Source organism: Rhipicephalus sanguineus, chromosome 1 (genome assembly GCF_013339695.2).
Source record: "Rhipicephalus sanguineus isolate Rsan-2018 chromosome 1, BIME_Rsan_1.4, whole genome shotgun sequence".
Lineage (NCBI taxonomy): Eukaryota > Metazoa > Arthropoda > Arachnida > Ixodida > Ixodidae > Rhipicephalus > Rhipicephalus sanguineus.
In genome coordinates, this window is record NC_051176.1 from 282,044,503 (window position 1) to 282,063,974 (window position 19,472).

Consider the following 19,472-nt stretch of genomic DNA (forward strand, 5'->3'; position numbering starts at 1 on the left):
CGTTGCTTTCGTGCACTACTACACTCAATCTGTTTGGCGGCTCGGCGACAATGGCAGTGCACTGCTTCACACGAGGCCATAGGTTTGACTCAGGGGCGTAGCCAAGGGGGGGTTGGGAGGGTTGAAACCCCCCCCGAAATTTTTCAGTTTTGCTTGCGTATATATACACGCACACATACAAACACACGCACGAACTTACATAAAGTATGGTTGAACCCCCCCCCGAAAAAAATTTCTGGCTACGCCCCTGGTTTGACTCCTGGCCGCACCAGCTGCATTTCTAGAAAGACAGAAAGCGAAATGCGCTTTTACCGTGCCTTGGGTGTGCAGTTTGAAAACCAGTGGCCAAAATTGATCAGGCTCGAGCCTCCCGCTACAGCTCCCCTTGTAGTCACCTTTGCAGGTTTAGGAAGTTAGACCCGCAATATACTATTATAACCGAACACTTTTTTAAACAACTCAAATAAATATCCATAAAGCACAGCTATATTTTAAAACATATGGCTACAGGATAACTGAATACCAAAGTGTTGTACTTTTCTATTCAGACATGTAACATTGTAAAAGGAACACAATATAAAACTTCAATACACATAACTCTGAATCTTCAACAGACTGCATATTGCAAACAGTTTGCATATAAGATAGGTTCACAAGTGTGAGCATGTGTCGTACTGACTCAATGATTTCCATTTTAAGCAATATATGAAATCTTATTTCATGCTTGCCTTCGTTTAAGCTGCGTACAATTCAAACTGTTTCATTATCTGAAAGAAAAGGCTACATTGTGCTGCGAATGGATCAGGTTAAAAATAACTGCACCAAATATTTTGTAGAAACATATAAAATGTACAGAGACGGCCGCAAAAAGCTGAACCTAGATGTACACTTTTTTCCCGACAATGTCCCCGTGACGATGCGAATAGCAAAATTTTGGGTGCGAAGCGAATTCGAATATTGAAGTGTGAGTGCGAATCGAATCGAATATTTTTCGAATATTTCTCGAATATTTCTAGAATATTTTTCGAATACTTCGAAGCGAAATTGCAGAAAAAAAGTTAGAGAGGATTCCTAAGCATATTCTTATGAGCTAGCAACATGAGGGTGTTTCTTTTCGCTAGGTTGATGAAGCACTGGCGGGGTGGTGTTTCATAGTTGTCTTATCAAGAATGAGGCAATGTAGAGGCCGAATTCTATTTATGTATATGATTTGGTGCAACCAAAGTGTTGCCGACAACACTTTACACGTGATAGGCAAAGATGCCATTTCCTCAGCCTCTCCTCCTCTTTCAACTTCTGTGGAAGCCCAACTGATATGGCGGACTAGAGTGTGCTCCCTTCAAGTCCGGGGTTCCAAATCTGCCTCGTAGACGTTGATACATAGGAACATCTGAAATTTCGGATGCTAAAAAGCTTCGGAGTCCGATTTTTCGAACTTCCTGCCCAAGTTTCAGGTCCTAAACAGCATTTATTGAGCCCCCACCTCTGCCACATCTTTCATCTCCATGTTGGAACCAGCGTTGTCTTGAGTTAATACATTTGCGACCGTAGTGGAGCTTGAAAGGCAGCTTTGCCGCAATACCGGGGTGTGATGAGGTGAAGCATTTGAAAATCTCGGGACCACTTTCAATCGGACGTTGTCTCTTGGCCATGTTCGACCGTAAGGGAGCTTGAAAGGAAGCTTTGCCGCAATACCGGGGTGTGATGAGGTGAAGCATATTGAAAATCTAGGGACCACTTCCAATCGGACGTTGACTGTCTCTTGGCAAAGTCGTAACGGAGCTTGAAAGGCAGCTTTGCCGCAATACGAGAGTGTAATGTGGTGAAGCATATTGAAAATCTGAAGGGGTCACTTTCAATCGGACGTTGACTGTATTTGTTTTTGGGAAGTTCGAATAGTTCAAATAGTAAAATTCCAGTGCGAATCGAATCGAATAGCAAACACTATTCGAAAAATATTCGAAATTTCGAATATTCGCACACCCCTAGTGAAAATATTTGCTTGCACTCACTGCAAATTAAAGGGTGTGCATGCCCAGCAAAAATGAATACATGTGACAAACCATTCTTGTAAGTTAACGTGTGCAGTCCATCGTGTGTACTGAAAACCCTGCTTGCACACCACAGCAAAATGGGAGAGGACCGCTACTGTACACTATGTTGTAAATTTGTTGCTGCAGGTGGTGTCTGCGACTGGCACCACAGCACCGTGCACTTATTCAAAAGTATACTGTAACAAAAACTCGTGTAAACCAGGGGCATGGGCCGTCTTTATACTTACACAGAAATCCTTGAACAGTGAAAAAACATCATCGAAGGATACAAAGCACGGAGCCAGACTGTTACTGTTACTGCAACAAAGCAGCAGCTGAGGCTCCATATGGCCATTGCCAATGGTGAACGCTGAGTGAAGTTCGATAGTGAAAGGAGAACCCAGTCTTGCATTAGCTCTTCATGGTTGCCTTCGTGAAGTCCTTCACACACCTAAGAATGCAGAACTGATTTAGGCACCTCTGTAGTACAAAATGGAATGCTATAACAACTGGTTTCTTCATGTAATACACTGAACCAGCCACTACAGCTCATTATTGCTACAGTGCACTGTTGTATATTCAGAATGTGAGTAGCAATGAAAAAATAAAAAAAGAATTTGTTTGTTTTTGGAGTAAGCAAACCTACTTTAAGACAAAGCAAGCCATCAGAAATTTCATTTATGCATTATGCATTTATGAACAAGCCGTAACCAAGTATAAAAATGGAGAGTAGCTACTCCAACAGTACACTAAGCATTAGTACTGCCCGTCCGAAAGCAAGTTGCAGAGGACAATTAAGTGCCACGCTCAAGGAATAAAACTACGATTACTCAGCAATAAAAAACTGACAAAGACATGAGATGCATGCCAACACTAAATGAAAGATGAACACACTATGAAGTGTGCAACTGACCTTGAAAAGGACTGCAGCTAGAAACTGTGGATAAGGCTGTTGGTTGGACAGGAACTCTCCAATGACTTTGTTAAGAATGTCTTGGGCTGGAAAAAACTCGCCCAGGAATCCAGGCAGAATCTGGCTGATCAAATCTGCCTCGAAAGGGTAGCCTCTTTTGATCCTACACAGAAAAGTTGATGCAAGAGAAGACAGGGCAAGTTCACACGAAAACCGTGGCTCACAAGTGTACCATCACAAAATTTTTGTACTCGTACCTATGTACTGTTATCTATATATGTATAATGAAAACACAGACAGGAAATGCATATCTTTTATGCAGGAATACTTCCTTGATATGCAACTTGCAAGTACCATTTTGGTGATCAAGTACGAGTCGAACATATTCACAGTTTTTCTATAAATCCCCCCCGAGAGTGAAATGTGCCAGAGCTCACCGGATCATGTGCTTACACACTAAACAGGGCAACAGTGTCCATTTTTCTGTTGAAATGTCACATGATGACCAAGCAAAGCATAATAGTGAGCCAATCTTCTGCTCACACCTTAAAAAGTTTTCATTTTATTAACCACAGAGGTCTCATAGGATAGATGCTGTAAAATAAACCTGTGCTTTTGTAAACACTTTCAATTTGATAGCATATGGGGTCATTCCACGCGAAACGTCCCAGACATTGCGCTCGACCCTCTCCAATTGTATTGTAAAAAATTGTGGACGTTAATATCAGTGCACTATTTGCCCTCGGAAAGTACTTCTTGGTAAAAAAAAATTTTCTTGTCTGTTACAGTGATTTGAATTTTGCCGTAGTGGGTGAAACATAGGTTGCGAAAAAATACTCTAAAAATACAATACTTTACGGAACGCCTTAAATATCTGCTGTTTACTTGAAAAGGAATGCCACTATCTTATTATCACCCATTGACGACCACTACTTTGTCCCAAGATGTGCTTTGTGGTGAAGCAATGCTGCAATTCTGCGCCCACTTTCATTATTTTTAAAAAATTCTACGAATATTAGACAAAATAGGACTATATCACATGGCTGGATAGTTGGCAGTAAGCGTGTCAAAAAAGTATTGAAGTCGATGACCGAGTAGTTTCGAAGTGGAAGGGGCGCAAATATTGAAAAATGTGTGAAATGCTCCACGTTCAGACACATGTAGAGTGGTGATGCAGTCCAAGTAAAAATGCACGCTTGGTCTCGTTGGGAAGAGTAAACAAAGGACATTTATTTGTGAAAGTTTCATCGGAGTGTTTTTTGTTTTGGGCGAGAAACAAAAATTTATGTTGAGCGTTCGCGGCGTGCCTGGGCGCGGGCCCGTAAGTCTGCTTCACTGCGCCGCCACTGTTCCTAGGGGCAACAGAAGTATGCAGCGCCCACGCGGGTGGCACGATCGTGTGCTGCTGTGAGTTTTCACGTTGCTGAAAACTTGCAAACAGTGTATATGGCTGGCAGAATGTTTCGGAAGGGCACTAAAGGCTGCCGGTTAGTACACTCTAAGAAAAAGAAGAGTATGCGTGACTCTTTTCGGAGAGTTCTGACTTGCCACGTATAGGACTCTCTTTAAATAGTCACGGTGACTCTCTTGGTGGGTCAGGGTCGGCTCGCTCTAGGAGAGTCCCCTGACCCTCTAGGAAGAGTGGAAAGACTCTCATCCGAAGGATCACGTTACCACTTATAGGGAGTCGGACGACTCTTGCCGGTAACACTCCTACGGGGGTCAAGTGAGCCACACCGAAGCGTCAAGCGACTCCCCAAGTATTTTAAGCTACTCCTTTGACCCTTGCTCTACTTTTGCGCGACTACTGTTGAAAATAGTGGAGTATTCATTTTAAGCTAGTGCAATAATACTTGCCGTTCTGCTCAGCGACTGCAAAAAAAGAATAGTTCAATTTTAGCATTATTTTAAGAAAACTCATCAAAACAACGCATATTTTCTAGCAACGTTATATAGAAAGCGCGAAAAGATGGTCAGTGATTTCCAATTAAGAAATTGAGGTATTCCTCATTTACATGCTTGTATGAGTATAGCCAACTAAAATGTGTGACTGTGATGTGCACAGTGTCATATGGTGCTAAATAAACAGCAGAAATTGGCATCATGTTTTCATATTTATTCTTATGATTAAGAATAAATCAAGAAGTGGTGACGGCTGGAGACATCAGACTTGTGGCTTGCTAGGTTGTCGCTCCTGTTCAGCGTGAGCACCATGAAAAACGGTATCTGAAAATAAGAACGTGATATTATGATGAGAAAATGAAATTGCAGTAAAGGTTTGCAAAATCTACACAATAAGTGGTTCACACTGACATAATAAAGGCTAACAACAAAGCAACAAATGCAAAGAGGCATGGTCAGGAACCAAGTTTTTTGACGTCGAGATCAGACATGTCATATGCTAGAATTACCGCACATAGCTCCCACAATCACGCACACTCACTTGATTCGTAATAACGCCCAACGTCATCGCAGTGTATGCAAATCACGAAAACAACAAACAGAAACGAGGGAAGAGTGCACGGCCGCGGCCGCACCAACGCGCGCCGTCGAAAGTCTAGAGCTTTTTCACTTAACCGGTGAAGCGTGTCCAACTTGAATGACTACCGCGTACGTTCTGGAAGCACCGTACTATATCTGCACCTCAAACTACCGTCTTTAAGCCAACAAAAACCATTATATATAGTGCGTCTGAGCGTTCCGTACACAGGCATTTTTTTTTTCACGTTCCCACGCGCCGAAGCACGCTACACACTCAAGGTCGATGGAAATGTTATGAAGTAGACTAAAGTGCATCTCAAAACGACATCTTGCACATTTAGTAGCGCAGACACAACGTGCGATCAGCAAAAAATGACCCTTGATAATTGTTTGCATCGCTCACTATAAGGGAGCTTGCACAGCAACGCGCATAGCGGTGGCAACTCGTTAACTGACAGCTTTAGCTGGGCATCCGCAACAGCCCTGCGGACAAAGGCTGCTGTTGGAAATTGCTGGCAGATAACTTCCGCAGAGCTGCTGCAGACGCCCAGCTAAAGCTGTATATTAGTACCTACGAAAACAGTACACTCACCGTTAACTGGCGCCCGTTGTTCCTGTCCGCAGCTCCAGGAATATTCCGTCCTCCAAGCGTCACCGCGTCACTTCGTGCACGGAGCCGGCGTCAACACCAACACCACTGAAGACGCGCATGAACAGACACACAACCCGCACAACCAGGCGCAACCAACACGCAACGCGTTCCAATAGACGAGGAGACAGAGATGAAAACAGAAGCGGCACGCCACCCCGGCGCCGTTGTGGCGCGTTGCCTCGCCTCCGTCGTCGAGCCAACGCGCCACCACGGCGCCAAAGGGCAAGCGCGCGATATGTATGGCGTATACGGCGGCGCCGCCAATCGAAATGCGCTTCAGGAGAGTCGCGTGACTCCAGTCGAATTGCGAACTCTCTTTCTGTGCCTGTACCTTCCAGAAGGGGTCAAATGGACACCCGAAGAGAGTCACGCGGCCGTGACCCTCTTTTGACTCTTTTTTTTCTTAGAGTGTAGTCGGAGCAGAGCACGATTTCATTGCCACGTCACTGCATGCACACGTACGACAGGCGCAGAGCTTGGGTTGTGTTTTCGATCTGTGCGGAGGTTGCAGTTCTTACTTCCGTTGCCGACGTATGGTCTTCGCCACTTGAAATGCCTGTGTTGCTGAGTAGGTGGTGAGCCCGGGATTAAGAGTGGTCAGTGCATGGTGATGGCACGAAAAGGTGAAACGTGCGCGTACCTTTGAGGGAGATTGTAGACTCAAACCTTGCTGAGAACTCAACTTTCTGCCACGCTGCATGCGATGCTTTCATCTTAGTAATCGCCTTGCGATTACTAAGCGAAGGCGATGGACATTTAAAAGGACGAAGCGGCCTTAAAGGCGGCTTCGTCCTTTTGTATACTCATCGCTTTCGGTTTCCGTTGTACAGGCTCTCCGTCTAAAATATGACACGATAGCAGTATACTCATCATTCGCAATATTTATCTTACGCGCTGCCAAGGGATGCGGCCGAAAGACGAACCTTCGGCCGCGTGCTCGCTCGGCGACGCGATCACCGGAGCAAAGTTCACCTCTGCTACACCTCTGCCGAAGATCAGAGCGTAAGAATACGTAGCACCATTCGGCTCCGAGGCACGAATGGCGCGAGTCGCGTAAAAGAATTGTAAGTGTATTCCCAGTGCATGTTAGCCACTTTTATTATATAATAATATATTTTAAACGAACCATCACTCGTTTTCCCTGACACTTTGTCGGCGGCACTGCGGAAAGCCGAAGAATGCGTGTTGAAACATGAAAACTCACAGCAGCACACGATCGTGCCACCCGCGCGGGCGCTGCATACTTCCATTGCCCCAAGGAACAGTGGCAGCGCAGTGAAGCGGACTTACGGGCCCACGCCCAGGCACGCCTGGAACGCTCAATATAAATTTTTGTTTCTCGCCAAAAACATAAAACATTCCGATGAAACTTTCAGAAATAAATCTCCTTTGTTTATTCTTCCCAACGAAACCAAGCGCGCATTTTTACTTGGACTGCATCACCACTCTACAAGTGCCTGAACGTGGAGCATTTCACACATTTTTCAATGTTTGCACCCCTTCCACTTCGAAACTACTCGGTCATCGACTTCAATACTTTTTTGACACGCTTACTGCCAACTATCCAGCCATGTGATATAGTCCTATTTTGTCTGTAATATTCGTAGAATTTTTAAAAAATAATCAATGTGGGCGCAGAATTGCAGCATTGCTTCACCACAAAGCAGATCTTGAGACAAAGTAGTGGTCGTCAATGGGTGATAATAAGATAGTGCCATTCCTTTTCAAGTAAACAGCAGATATTTAAGGCGTTCCGTAAAGTATTGTATTTTTTAGAGTATTTTTTCGCAACCCATGTTTCACCCACTACGGCAAAATTCAAATCACTGTAACAGACAAGAAATTTTTTTTTTCCAAAAAATACTTTCCGAGGGCAAATAGTGCACTGATATGAACATCCACAATTTTTTACAATACAATTGGAGAGGGTCGAGCGCAATGCCTGGGACGTTTGGCGTGGAATGACCCTATGATCATTATTGTTTTATTTTTACTTGTTACCTCAGTGCATGCATGTGGCAGATTAGTGTGCCAGCATCGGGCTGAGGTAGGTCTAACATAGAAAGAGAAAGAGAAGACTAATGGAATGAGAGGTTAGAGGATTAGTAAGGACCTCAAGGCATATACACTTTCCACAAAATAGGAGACAAGGTTTAGCTTACAGATGTATAGAGATACAATAAACACACAACTGTGACACCTTCACTGAAGAAACACACATACCTGTCAAAGAGGAGAGTAGCTCTTTCTAAAGCTGCAGCTCGCTGCTCGCTATTGGCAGGCTCCATCTCAATTGAAGGTTGAGAACGGCGCTTATTTACTCCTTGGGCTGGAACAATCACATGATGAAGTGCAATTTGTAATACAGTGCCATGCTAGCCCATGTACATATGCTTGGCCAATGCAAAGTGTCAAATTAAGCAGTAATACCAACCTATGTAAAGTGCCGACAGCATGACACCAAGGGCTGGGATTGCTTCAGCTGGCTTGCTGTGCCGAATGCTGCGGAACAAGAGAAATATTGTCACAGAGTGGTTGCAACGTACAGAAAGATGACGTCCAGGAAACAAGATGGCAGAAGGTTGCAGGATGAACTTGTGCCCACGAAACAAATAAAATACTCTGTGATGGCAAATGTGATAAAAGCACCTGTTGGCACTCTCTGAACAGAATACTTTCTCTCAAGGTTGGCCTCCATTTCTACATGTGATTGTACTGTAATTCAATTAGCAGTTATTCATCATCACGAGACGCTGTTATAAGTACAATGACAAATCATACAATATTGTAAGCACATGCATTGCAGAAAATTAAGACACATGTCAAGCCAAAAGAAAATGTGTACGACAATACAAACAACAAATACTATTTTCTAGGAGCCTGTGAATACTAAAAATTTGGATAGAACATAATGAATAATCCTTGCTACTGAATTCGCATTTGATTCAAGTGTTTACTATTTTAAGTGTCACATATACGTTTATGCACAAATATACGTGATAACACTTTTCAGAGTGGCGAGAGATATAAATCAATGATGCCTCTAGTAATCGCACAGAATTCTCAGTTCCTGAGCAAACGCACTTGGCAGGTAAGTTCCAGTTATTCAATATAGGTATGCCTAACTTCTAAGCAGACTGTATACAAATTTGTTGTCTCAGTTTACGCAGATCAGTTTAACCAGAGTCACCCCATTTCTTGTCTCCCTTTAAAGGCCAACTCGCGATTTCTTTACCAAGTCTTAATAGCGATTCTATGAGACGCTCCTGTGTCATGCGCCTGATAGTAGAAATACCCGGCAAATTCGAAAATAATATTAAGAGCAAAAAGGTGCAAAAACCCAAACCGAAACCCAACAGCAGTGTTCTCCTCAAGGGGCACCACACTTTTAGTATGCAGAGAATACATAAATGTGCATCTGAGGCTTAAACCAAGGCCACTGACATATGTGCAATAAAAGGATCTTACCGTTCAATGCAAACCTTGATGATAAGTTCATTGTCCTGACTTTCAATCACATCTGCCAAAAGCAATCGCTCCAGCCCATGAAGAATGCACAAGTAGAGCGAGAGGGGAAGGTTATCTCCATTACACTGGTTTAAGCTGACCTGAAAGTGGTCACAATAGTTACTATAGTTGCATTTTGGGACACGTCTGTTTCATAGTAAGAAGCAGGGGGGGGGGACCAATTGCACCTTTTAGTAGTACAGTGCATCAGGAATTTACAAAAACAGTTACAGCTAGAAACTCTGAAGCCTCATCATCGAATCTATCGAGTTGCATGCAAGAGCTGTAAAGGCATGGATTTAAATACCAAAGAACTGCACAACAGAGAAGTTGGACAGATTTAGCTACTACTGTGTTCCGATGCCACTAGTGAAAGTGCCGCATCACTGAAAGCAGTCATTATTGATCGCATTTTGTAGCGATGCACACCTATTGTATTTTTATGGTTATTTGTACAGTCTGTTACATTATTTTTGTAAAAGTTATGTATTTATTTACAAATGCTCAAATGTTCTTACTTTTTTTTTAGATCTATGTACCCATTTCCTCTCTAATGCCTTATGGGCCCTGAGGGTATTGAAATAAATACGTAATTAAATAAAATATGACATTGACGCAGCACAGAAAGTAGTATAAAGCAGAAATGGTACGAAATGCCAAAATTATAACAACCTGGACAATCTTGGGCGTGAGATCTTGCTTGCTTGAATAGTTCTCAGCCAGAAAAAAAGCCAAGGCCCACAGTGCCAACATGTTTAGTTCATTGTCCTTGCTGAAAATAACGAAAAAGAACCCGATTTAACATGAAAGGCTGAGAGAGGAAGGATTCAAGACAATCATTTTTATTATTTCTGATAATGCCACTAAATATACGAAACAATGGAGCCTGGTTGTTCTGTGTACCGCATATTGCCGATTATAAGTCGATGTTTTTTGCATAAAATGACCTTCCAAAGTTCGGGGGTCGACCTATACACGGAATCGTAAAGTCGACTTATCTGTGAGGTCCGACGAAAGGTTGTTGTCCTCAGATTTCCTGCTATTCGACGCATCGATAACATCAGCCACAGAGGCAGCGGAGTTGCGGCAACAGCTATCTCCCGACGCGCATGCGGCGCTTCTGGAGCTGGACATTTTTGCGATCTGCCACGACGATCACGAAACTATAGCGAAACCACGCGAGGCGAAACTACGGAGTGCGTTTAAAAATCACCGCCACGCGGCATTTATGTGAACTGCTTGGGAAACACGGTCTCGAAAGCAGCATTTCAAACTGTACTGTTTGAAATGCTATAGAGGGCGAACGATGCTCTATGAATATACTGTTTGAAATGCTATAGAGGGCGAACGATGCTCTATGAATAAAGAGGAATTTATGTTGCGATGCACCCTGCAGTTTTGTTTTCATACAATAGAAACAATTCGTTGACAAACCATTGGTGTTCCACAGAAAAGCTGGCAGCGCCGTGTGGGCTGGCAACACTTCGCGGGGAACTAAACCACATGACCAGTCACATGTGCCCACAAGCGTCTTCGCGTCTTTTTGCACTCACGCCTGTTCACCATTTCTGCATTTCGCTTCGCTTGCGAGCAGTGGTGTGCGCGATTTGCGACGCTGCCAAACGGACGCCAAGGTGCCACCGCTACGCCGGCAACAGTACAGCGCTGCTTTCAAGAGGCAAGCGATCCTCTACGCAGAGTCGGAAAGCAACGTTGAAGCAGAGCGCAAATTTGATGTGTCGGAAAAGTGCGTGAGGGAATGCAGAAAACAAAGGACCAAGATCTTCGCGTGCGCTGCTACATGCCGTTCCTTTCGCAGACCGAAATCTGGACGATACCCTGCCGTTGAGGAGGCGGTTCGAGATTGGGTTCACGACTAGAGAAGCAAGAGCCTGAGTGTTTGCTACGATGATATTGAAGCAAAAGCACGTACTGTCGCGAAGAATATGTGCATCCCACACACCGAGTTCAAAGTATCCAAGAAATGGGTCATGAACTTCATGAAACGGAACGGCCTGAGCCTAAGACGACGCACAAATGTATGCCAACGGTTTCCCGAAGCCTACGAAGAAAAACAGTGCGCGTTTCTTCGCTACATGAGTGACCTGAAGGCAAAGCATTCATTCCTGCTGGGTCAAATCGGTCCGCGTGGCATTTTCCACGTGCGGCATCCCAGTACCATCGGCACCCGTTTCGACGGCAAGCAGCAGCAGTGGCTCACACGATGGTAATGACCGTGACTGCATCCTTCTCTCAAGCGACGACGAGTCGTAAGCAATGTTTCACGGGCAAATAAATGTTTCTTTGGATCACTCCCTCTTCTGCAAAACTTATTGGTGAGCTATGGCCGCAGCACGAGGCTGTGTTCGGAGTCAACTTTCTTTTCCCCTAGAAGGGATTGCAAGTTGGGGGGTCGATTTATAATTGGAGTCGATTTATAATCGGCAATATATGGTAGTTATTAGGCTTGTGCGAATAGTAAATTTTAGGTTCGAAGCGAATATTCATTTGGTCTAATAATTTCGAATCAAATTTGAATAGTATATATATCATATATTATAAAGAAAAATGAGCATATTTGTCATGACCCAACTAACCTGCACAATATTTTTTAAATTTGGAACAAGGGATGTGCAAATGTCATTCTTTTTGGTTCAAAGGGAAGTGGAAGCAACTTTGAATAGTAGCAGGATTGGACTTTCGGTAGAACGCAGGTGATAACCTGTAAAATACGTGACATTTAACCTGGTATAACAAGCTTTTAAACTTAAACAATGATGAATCGATGTGAGGGTAATTTGCTCATTTAACCTTGAAGTGCGGCTTCGCGGCAGTGTGGATTTGCCCTGAATAATTGTTTTCACGGTACAGCACATATCCACTGCAGTGAAACCACCTTTACATGGGGGTTACATGCGGTTTATATATGTCTATTTGTTCATTTCGAATACTTTGAAATTTAGTATAATTTAAATTCGTTTCAGAGCGAATTCGAATACCATAATATTCATTCGAATCTTCGAACTGCTCGAATATTGGCACAAGCCTAGTAGTTATAAGTTGAATGTGAATACATTGATTGTTTGGTTGTTCACATCATAAAGCAATGGATGAAGGTCCTCCTCTGCAACATAAATGTGGTACAAACATATGGTGACCAAGAAATTTTCCATCAGACACCAATGCTCCTTTGCTTATGAAAGAGAACATAAAACTTTGAAAGTGAACACTGTGAAAATGAATTCCGTAAGCCCAAAGGTAAAATGGTATTATTCATTGTTATCTGTCCCCTGGATTATCTATTGCTTTAAAAAAAGAAAGACCCCCCCCCACCACTTAGCATGTATTATTGGATTATCCAATTTTTTAAACTTATGAGGCTTTACAGCAAATGCATGTTAAATAAAATTTTTGAGTCAAAAGATGGCTATCCTGTTTCTCTTCGGATGCGACCTAAACCACCATCTCAAATTCTGCTCTGCAACTGAGCAAGGGCCCTCCCATTACTTCTTTTGGACTATTTTTGATCATAGGGGGAGCACTTACTCGGGGTTTTACGGTAGCAGCATTTCAAAATTATCTGCACCAACATTATTCGTTTCAGAGCATGCACAAATGGTAAAAATAATGATGCCAAAAGAGGTGAGTGGCAGTTGAGAAGGACTGCTTACAAGGCTGAGTCATCGAGATGCTTGGCAAGGTACTCTGTGGCAGAAGGCAGCAGTGGTGATGTGGCATCTCCTGGCTGGGCCAGCATATATAGGAGTCCATGAAAAGACAGCAGCTGGGTGGAAGGCATTTGGCAGCGAAGGCCCAGGTCCACAAACTTGCGGATTTTCTCTTGCATGTCCGAGTCCTGTCACCCAGCAAAACAGAAAAAAGCAATCGTGATGTTGAAGGTACCAAGGCTGAATTCATATTTATCATCACCAAATGGTATACTTCTGATCCTTTTAAGGAAAGTCACACAAGATGCGTAAACAGTGTTATTTTTGCAACACCACAAGGCACTTCGTCACTCCGCTTGATATGACTGATAAAATCAACAATTTATGCTTAGATCCGGGCAGTTGTTATTTTAAAGTGTTTATACTGCACTTTTTATATTTTTGCCAAAAGCCTGTAACATTTAGCTGCTTAAATGCAAACGTCGTAGTTCTTTTTCACAATAGCGACGTTACTTTTGGCTACTTCTACTGCTCTTGGCTCCAGTTGGCTACTTTTCGGCTAGTTTTTCAATTTTCTGGCTTTGTCTTTTCGACCTGGCAACCCTAGTCAGGGCCAATATTTTTCACATATCACTACAACAGTATGAGGCTACCAGGGAGTTCCGAATCTTCCACCATAGAAATCATTTAATAATAGCATATGAAATTGGTTGCTTTCAAGTGGTCTAGGGTACTCTGAAAAGTGGCACCATATTCAGCTGGTCGAATTTCAGTGCTCCAAAGTGTGCTCAAATACCAGATCAGCTCTGATGATGACTCTCATATTTATATTAGCTAGAATTCAAGAAGTTTTCTCTGTGTGTCAACATGGGCACACACTACTTGGAGATTGAGTAAAGAGTTTGGCAGTGGGGTCACATCTCCCATTTAAATTGTATGTTGCCTATGCATCTCTTAACCCTGATCGAGAGATTAGACATCTTACGAATGTAAAAAAAAAAGAAAAAGAAAACTCTGACATTATGCTATACAAAGAAGCAAACCAGGTTACTTTTAGTCAGAAAAATAAACCACTTATTAAGGGGTTAACATGCACTGAATTCAAGGTATATGGAAGTTCTGGCATTTTGCGAGCATCGAAATGTGGCCGCTGAGGCTGGGAGTCGATCCCGCAACCTCATGCTCAGCAGCACAACTGCACAGCTGCTAAGCCACCATGGCAGCTTCTAATACACATTTGTACCTTTAGCCCTTCCTGTAAAGAGTGCAGGCGACACAGTCTGAAAAAATGAATTAAGTCATACTTTGAGTTTGAAGTATCGGAAATAAAAAATAAATAAATAAATAAATAAAAAAAGAAGTTCAAGTTCAAGACAGTATGATTTTGTCCCAACCTTTATTTTATTGCAGCTGTGCAATGTTTGCAGTGCTTTTATTGTATTGGCTGCTTTGTTACATTACTTTGTTATGGGTAAATTCTATGGCACGACAGTTTAGTCATATGGTGCACCCCCCCCTCTTATTCCAAAGAAAGCCCGTAGAACTTCAGTGTGCTATGGGCTTCAGTTTATATAGCAAAAGTTTCATGCTGTTTCAGTTAAGTTGCTAGTCGCCTTTAAGGTATCAGAGCCGTCATTGCAGAACAAATGAACATCTCATCTGGTACTTTACTGATTACTGTTAACACGTTCACTGCATCGTGGGTCACCGGTGGGTCACGGCCTATGCTCCACCTATGTGGCTGCGAAGTTACATGCATTTCTCAGCTTGCGGATGCGATAACTTTATGACACTTGAACGCAGGGGTATGATTTTTGTTGCATGAGGATACACACGCCTCGAAGAATACTTCTGTGATGTTAAAGGCTGTGACCTATGTAGTGGACGCTGAGTGCTTTGTACAGTTGCTAATGGATGGCGCTGTGGGCATGGGAGCGGCCCCTGTCATCAGATACATAGGACGGGGACGGATTGAATAAAGGGGGCATTCTTGTTGTGGCTACGGGCCGTGCTCGTGTCTTTACTGGGCGTCTCCGAACATGGTGTCAGAAGTGGGCGACTAATGCGCAGTTATGGACTCGACAGACCCGACAACCGGTGCAGACGCTCCCAAGCTCAACGTTGTGCGCGTCGGTATGCCGGGACTTCAGCCTCCGTCGCCGTTCAACTTCACAAGCCCTGGGGAATGGACAACATGGATAACAAGGTACGAAGATTATGCCTTTGCTGCAGGGCTCAACACAGCCACCGACGAGGTGCAAGTGCGAACACTCTTATACTGCATGGGTTCTCAAGCACGTAGCGTCTTGTCGTCGCTAGGATTGTCTGCTCCAGAAAATCTCCCGTTTGCGGAAGTCAAGGCTAAGCTCACCTCGCATTTTGTTCACCCTGTCAATGAGATTTACGAGAGCCGTCGATTTCACCGCAGAGTACAACAACAAGGGGAGCCGGTGGACGAATTTTTTACGGCACTTCGGAATCTTGGCAAACGTTGTGGGTACAACAACGCCGAGGTCGAAGACCGACTTGTGCGAGACAAGTTTGTCGTTGGATTGCGGAACGAGACGCCGTCGGATCAATTGTGCCGATGTACTAAACTTTCGGCAGAGGAAGCGTTGTGCCAAGCGCGTATTCATGAAGCAGCCGAAAAAGAGCGTCAATCCCGCGCAGGTCTCAGCGAGAGCGGGGCCTTCGACAGCTTAAACGTGGACGCGGTGCAACGCGCGAAGAACGCGTCACCGCGTCGCAGCAAGTCGGTGCAGCCAACTCGGTCTACTTGCGATTACTGTGGCCGTGGTCAACACTCTCGAAAAGAATGCCCAGCTCGCAAGGCCACTTGCAATTTCTGCAAGAAGCAAGGTCACTTTATTGCTGTTTGCCGGGCCAAGCATCGGAAGGAGCTGTTAGGTTCAGTTGAACTTCACGCGCTCAGTACGCGTCGGGCACGATATGCCGACATTCATGTGAATGGTCACCTCGCTCACTTCAAGATAGACTCGGGAGCAGAAGTAACGGTGGTATCGCCTTCTTTCCCGGGATTACCGGCCGTTTTGGATAAAGTGAACGCCGAAGTGTCTGGTCCTGGAAATCAAAGATTGTGCGTTCTGGGAACTTTCACTGCTACTTTGCAGTGGCATAACAAGGTCTCTGTGCAAAGACTGTATGTCATCAAGAACCAGACGACACACCTTCTGAGATTACCGGCAATTGAAGACTTGGGCATCGTTCAGTTTTTGGACTCTGTGGAAGGTATTCCGTCACCCCAAGCTAGAATTTTTCGTGGCCTCGGGGAAGTGCAAGAAGAATACCATATTCGCGTTGCTCAAGACGCTCGCCCCTTTTCGACTTCTTTCATTGAGTGTTCCTCGACGAATACCTCTACCGCTACTCGAGCAGGTGAAGAAGGAAGTGGATGAGATGGAAACCCAAGGAGTCATTCGCAAGGTTGACACGCCTACCGCATGGTGTTCAGGCCTCGTCGTTGTGCCGAAGCCATCGGGCGGGTACAGGCTGTGTGTCGACTTGACGAAGCTTAACAAGGTTATCCAGCGGGAACGCTACATTCTGCCAACAGTGGAAGACATCTTAGGCCAGCTTGGTGGGGCACGAGTTTTTTCTAAGCTCGATACAAGATCCGGCTTCCACCAGATCAAGCTCACTCGTGAGAGTGAAGAACTGACAACATTCATCACACCTTTTGGCCGCTATTGCTACAAGCGTCTTCCCTTTGGCATTGCGACAGCGCCCGAGTATTTCCAACGCTTCATGTCAAGATTGCTCGAAGGCATCACTGGAGTCGTCAACATGATAGACGACATACTCGTCTTCGGTAGGAACCGTCAAGAGCACGACGAGCGTCTAGCTGACGTCTTGGCGCATTTGACTCAAGCGGGCGTCACTCTTAACGAAAAGAAGTGTCAATTCAGAGTCTCTTCTGTCAAGTTCTTAGGAGTTGTCGTCAGCCCGCAGGGAATTAGTCCAGACCCGGACAAAGTGAAGGCTATCATGGATCTTCCACCACCAATCGATGTCAGTGGTGTTCGCCGATTACTTGGAATGGTAAACCATGTGGCTAGATTCATTCCAAACCTGTCTGAAATCTCTGCGCCTATTCGTGCTCTCCTCAACAAGGACAACGCATGGAGTTGGGATTACAACCAAAAGCAAGCGTTCAAGAATATCAAGTCTTTGCTCAGCTCTGACGTATGTATGGCTATGTACAATCCCCATTACCCAACTGTAGTATCGGCTGACGCAAGCTCTCATGGCCTCGGAGCCGTCTTACTCCAGGATCAACCTTCGGGAATTCGACGTGCTGTCGCCTATGCTTCCAGATCTCTCACTGCTACAGAGGGACGCTACAGTCAAACGGAAAAAGAATCTCTGGCTGTCACATGGGCTGTCACCCGGTTCGACCAATACCTACGCGGACTATGCTTTGAGGTCGAATCCGATCATCTTCCGCTTGTAGCCCTCCTTTCAAGTAAAGATCTGGACGTCTTGCCACCTCGAATTCAACGTATGCGGATCAAACTGATGCGCTATCAGTTCTCTGTCAAGTATGTTCCTGGAAAACTGCTAGCTACAGCCGACACACTATCACGAGCGCCTTGCGACTTGCCAACTTCCAAAGTGGTCAGCAGCTTGGAAATCTATATAGGGGAAGTTCTTAAGGATCTACCTCCACAACTGGCAGGTCAGCTTGAGGAGATCCGTCGTCTTCAAGCTCAAGATAGTGAATGCTCTTCGATTATCACTTATTGTGAGAGAGGCTGGCCGTCCAAGAAGAGAGTTCCGACCCATTTAGCACCATACTGGAAGGAGTGAGAAAGACTGAGTGTGTACGATGGGTTACTCTTACTGGATCGCCGCATTGTCATCCCGTCGCCTCAACGCAAGGACATCCTCTCACTGCTGCACGAAGGTCATCAAGGTGTCCGCCGCTGTCAAGAGCGCGCCCGAGAGTGCGTTTGGTGGCCCCATTGCAATCAGCATATCGAAGACCTTGTGACTCAATGTGCTATGTGTGCTGAGACTCGAGCCGTGCGTTCTGAGCCACTGATACCAACGCCAACACCGGAAAGACCATGGCAACGCCTGGGAATCGACTTGTTCCACTTGGAAGGACGTGACTACGTCCTGATTGTCGACTACTACTCCAGATTTCCCGAAGTAGTCACATTGGGAACTTCGTCAGCAAAAGCGGTAATTGCTGCAATCAAGAGTAGTTTTGCTCGCTTTGGGATACCAGACGCTGTGCGGACGGACAACGGACCTCAGTTCGCGTCCCAGGAGTTCGCCAACTTTGCACGAGCGTATGGATTCTGCCACGAGACCAGCAGCCCTCGATACCCTCAGAGTAATGGGGAGGCAGAGCGCATGGTGCGCACTGTGAAGGATATGCTGAAGAAAACCTCGGATCCGTACCTCGCCCTGCTCGCATACCGAGACACACCTGGAGTTTCGGGCGCCTCTCCAGCTCAGTTACTTATGGGGAGGAGACTGCAAACTCGTCTTCCGGTTCTGCCGGAACGACTTCTTCCGGCCTTACCTAATCACGAGGAATTTCAAGCACAGAATACTGCTGCGAAGTTGCAACAGGCGCAGGACTACAATCGCCGTCACGGTGCCACTCCTCTGATTCCTCTCAATATAGGGGAAGAAGTGTGGATAAAAGATATAGGTTGCAGCGGTCGTGTTCTCAGCCCAGCTCAGCGACCAAGGTCGTATGTGGTTGAGACTCCCAGTGGTGTTGTCCAGAGGAACCGTTGCCATCTGGTGCCGTTCGTGGCTGACCAAGATGTCCAAGGACAAACAACTATGGCTTTATCACCAACGCATGGAACCTTAGCTTCAAGTCCACCGAGAGCACCAGCCTTGAGGTCATCACCGGAAGCATCCTCACCAAGTGCTTCATGCACATCCCCTGTGCCTGTGCCGCCTGGAGAGATGCCTCCCTCGCCTGATATGCAAACTTTACCTGTGCAAGCAAGTGTGCCGCAGTGTGGTGAACCTAAGCGTACACGTTGTGGCCGTACCGTGAAACCGCCACGCAGGTTGAACCTGTAACTGTCCCGGGAGGGAAGATGTAGTGGACGCTGAGTGTTTTGTATAGTTGCTAATGGATGGCGCTGTGGGCATGGGAGCTGTAAAGTCCCTATACCTTCGGAAAAGTACAGCTTTCTCTTGATCTACGCCGCTTCCTCCTCTCCACGCCT

General features: G+C 45.1%; 1 protein-coding gene across 1 annotated transcript in view; it reads right to left on the minus strand.

The window, feature by feature from the left end:
• The window catches only part of LOC119379130 (huntingtin), a 196,346-nt gene that overhangs the window by 8,479 nt on the left and 168,395 nt on the right, over nucleotides 1–19,472 (minus strand). The window contains exons 52-58 of the mRNA XM_037648317.2: nucleotides 13,258–13,442; nucleotides 10,259–10,358; nucleotides 9,548–9,687; nucleotides 8,514–8,581; nucleotides 8,303–8,408; nucleotides 2,947–3,109; nucleotides 2,324–2,484 (exon numbers count right to left, since the gene is read on the minus strand). Coding sequence (XP_037504245.1) covers nucleotides 2,324–2,484; nucleotides 2,947–3,109; nucleotides 8,303–8,408; nucleotides 8,514–8,581; nucleotides 9,548–9,687; nucleotides 10,259–10,358; nucleotides 13,258–13,442 — 923 coding nt within the window. The remainder of the gene's footprint in view (nucleotides 1–2,323; nucleotides 2,485–2,946; nucleotides 3,110–8,302; nucleotides 8,409–8,513; nucleotides 8,582–9,547; nucleotides 9,688–10,258; nucleotides 10,359–13,257; nucleotides 13,443–19,472) is intronic.